The following is a 2,847-nucleotide window of genomic DNA, read 5'->3' on the forward strand; positions in this document are numbered from 1 at the left end:
GTAGTAAGGACGTTGTTCTCACTAGTTCTTTTTTATTTGAAAAATGCAGTTTATGATTAAGTTCTATTTTTTACATGGAAAATGCAGAGTATTAGGCAAGAAAAAATCAAGTGAGATTTAGTTTGCTGCGAATATTGACATGTTTGAATGAAAGTTATAAAATTTCTTGAAGCAGTTCTATGTTCAAGTAATGAGAGATGCATTTGAATTTTCTTTTTTCCTTTTTCCATTAATGAGATATTTTTTAATTCTAAAAATGACATCTGAATGAATTTATACATTTGCTATATATGATGACTACAACTAATTTTAAATTGTAATTCTCTCAAGTAATCTTTTCTTTTGTTTTTCTATGTATTTTGGAAATGATTTGTTTTCAATTTTATTTTTATATTCTTACATTCATCTAGAGGCTTTATTTGAATTGTCTTGGTAATCTTCATGTGCAACAAATGCAAGGGAAACTATACAGTATACGTACTAAAAATTGTTCAACATACGAAAATTCGAATTGTTCGAAAAATGAGGAAACTCTCTAGGGAAGAACCTTCGAGGTCTGGCTTCCCAGTTCTCATTTGGTTGATACTGTTCATTGTTTAGTAGTTTTTATTACTTATACTCTTTATCAATTTATTAATCAATGATAATGAACCACATTTAAGTCCAAAATAAAATGAGACTTATTATACATACAAGTCTTTTTGACATACAAGTTTATACAAATTAATCCTAATTAAATAAAATCCACTTTTATAATGCAAGGAAGGAGAGGAAGAGTTTTGAATTATATAGAACTTATCAATACACATACAAAAAAAATTCTTAAACAATACAATATAAATGACTTGTATAAACTTGTATGTGTAAATGACTTGTATGTAGAGAATAATCCAAATGGAATACATAAACCCAAAAATGAAAGACAGAATAATAACATGTTTTAAGTCAGAACCAAATCCTGTCTTAAAATCTAAATCAACGCAAAATTGAAGGTTTTGATCAGGCATACTCCTTAATTAGGAAATTCCTTTTACAAAATTCAATTCAAGAAAAAGAACGGTAGCGATTAGGGCATAAGAACTCGCTCTCTTCAATTCTTACACGCTGCATACAGTTCTTATTCTCTCTTTTCCAAATCCCAGTTACGGTAATTCTCGTATTGCAGTTTCAAGTTTTAATTCTTGTAAGGTTTCAACTTCACGAAATTAAAACATATGATAATGTGAATTATTAAATGATTTAACGTATTAAATATGGGGAGAAATTTAGCTATAGTCAAACTTTATGTGAAGTTAATAATTTATAACCATTAGATGAAAATTTAATCAAATTATTTAAATAATTTAATAATTCTCAACTATTAACTTCACGAAAAATTGACCGCACCTATATTTTCGCCCTAAATATATTTGACTAAAGTATCACCTTTTTTGTGATGGTGATAGAATACAACATCGTTAAAGTTGTTTTTATTTTTGAGAATAGAATAAGAAAAAATATAAAAAATAAAATACAAAAAATTAAGACACAAAAATTAGTATTTTTATATTTTATTTGATAATAAATTAGAATATATTATAAAAATTTAATTTATTTTTTTATTTAAATTTTTTTAAAAAAAATATAATAATAAATATAATTATAAAAAATTAATATAAATAATGATTAATAAAAAAAATAAAAAATAAATTATTTGTTAATATCTTTTTTATTAGGATAATCACAATTTTGAGTTTGTCTTTGTGTGGTGAAAACAAAGGCAGCCTAACAGTATCACCTTCTCATCATTGTAACAAGTAACAACAGCGTAACATAACAGAACAGAACATGACTCACTAACACAACAGAAGTAGAACATACAGAGAAGAGGAATAAGGAGAACACGAAAGAACCCAACACACTGAAAAATAATAAAGTTGCTAAGCCCATTTCAAATACTACAATAGTAACAACTAACAAGTGGCAAAACGAACAGCGTCCGACTTTACAGGCGTCATTACCTGATTGAACCCTAAAACTTCAGAATAACAACCGACACACTGAAAAATGTCAAAAAACCTAGGAACTTCAAAATCAATCTACCAAAGTGATGATGGATTGGAAGAAATTGAGCTCATACGCGAAATCGAAGTGGATATCCACGGTGGCGAGCACATGGATTCAGTGCAGCAGCGGATCACTCTACACTTTCTCAATCTATTCCCAAACCCTAAAGTCAACGCTGCACTACGATCAGTCAACTCTCACCACTGTGTCTGTCTGGAAGGACGTAGGGGTCAACGCCGGTGTCCTTTGCGGCCTTCTCTACGACTTCGCTGCGCGCCGAACAGCTAACGGGCCCTGGCTGATCCACTTATTGGGCTCGGCCCAATGCTTCTTGGGCTATTTCCTCATGTGGGCAGCGGTTGCGGGCGTTATCGCTCCGGTGCCCGTGCCTATCATGTGCCTATTCATGTACGTGACAGCCCAGGCTCAGGGATACTTCAACACTTCCAATGTTGTCACCGGCGTCCACAACTTCCCTGACTATAGGGGAACAATTGTGGGCATCATGAAGGTAAATTATCAAACTATGCGGTTGTTAACTATCAATTTCAGGTATGCACAACTGTAAGTGAGTTTCAACGTAAACAAGCAGTGACAACTCATATTATGAAATGGATAATTGATAACTGTTAAATAATAATTTGGTTCAAATTATCTAATAATTTTTAACTGTAGTTTGCAGGTGAATTTCTAACTTAATAATTTTATATGAACAGTAGTGTTAAGGGTAACATATTTTGTAATTTGTAGCTATCAATTAATCATTATTAGTATTTTTAATGGTTTTAATAGTGTGAAATT

General features: G+C 30.9%; 1 protein-coding gene across 2 annotated transcripts in view; it reads left to right on the forward strand.

The window, feature by feature from the left end:
- Positions 1,766-2,847, forward strand: part of LOC107643896 (protein NUCLEAR FUSION DEFECTIVE 4) — a 5,739-nt gene continuing 4,657 nt past the window's right edge. For both annotated transcript variants that reach the window (XM_016347645.2, XM_016347646.2), the window contains exon 1: positions 1,766-2,557. In XM_016347645.2, the coding sequence (XP_016203131.1) occupies positions 2,090-2,557 (468 nt within the window). In that variant the 5' untranslated portion in view covers positions 1,766-2,089. The remainder of the gene's footprint in view (positions 2,558-2,847) is intronic.

This window comes from Arachis ipaensis, chromosome B05 (assembly GCF_000816755.2).
Source record: "Arachis ipaensis cultivar K30076 chromosome B05, Araip1.1, whole genome shotgun sequence".
NCBI classification, from domain to species: domain Eukaryota; kingdom Viridiplantae; phylum Streptophyta; class Magnoliopsida; order Fabales; family Fabaceae; genus Arachis; species Arachis ipaensis.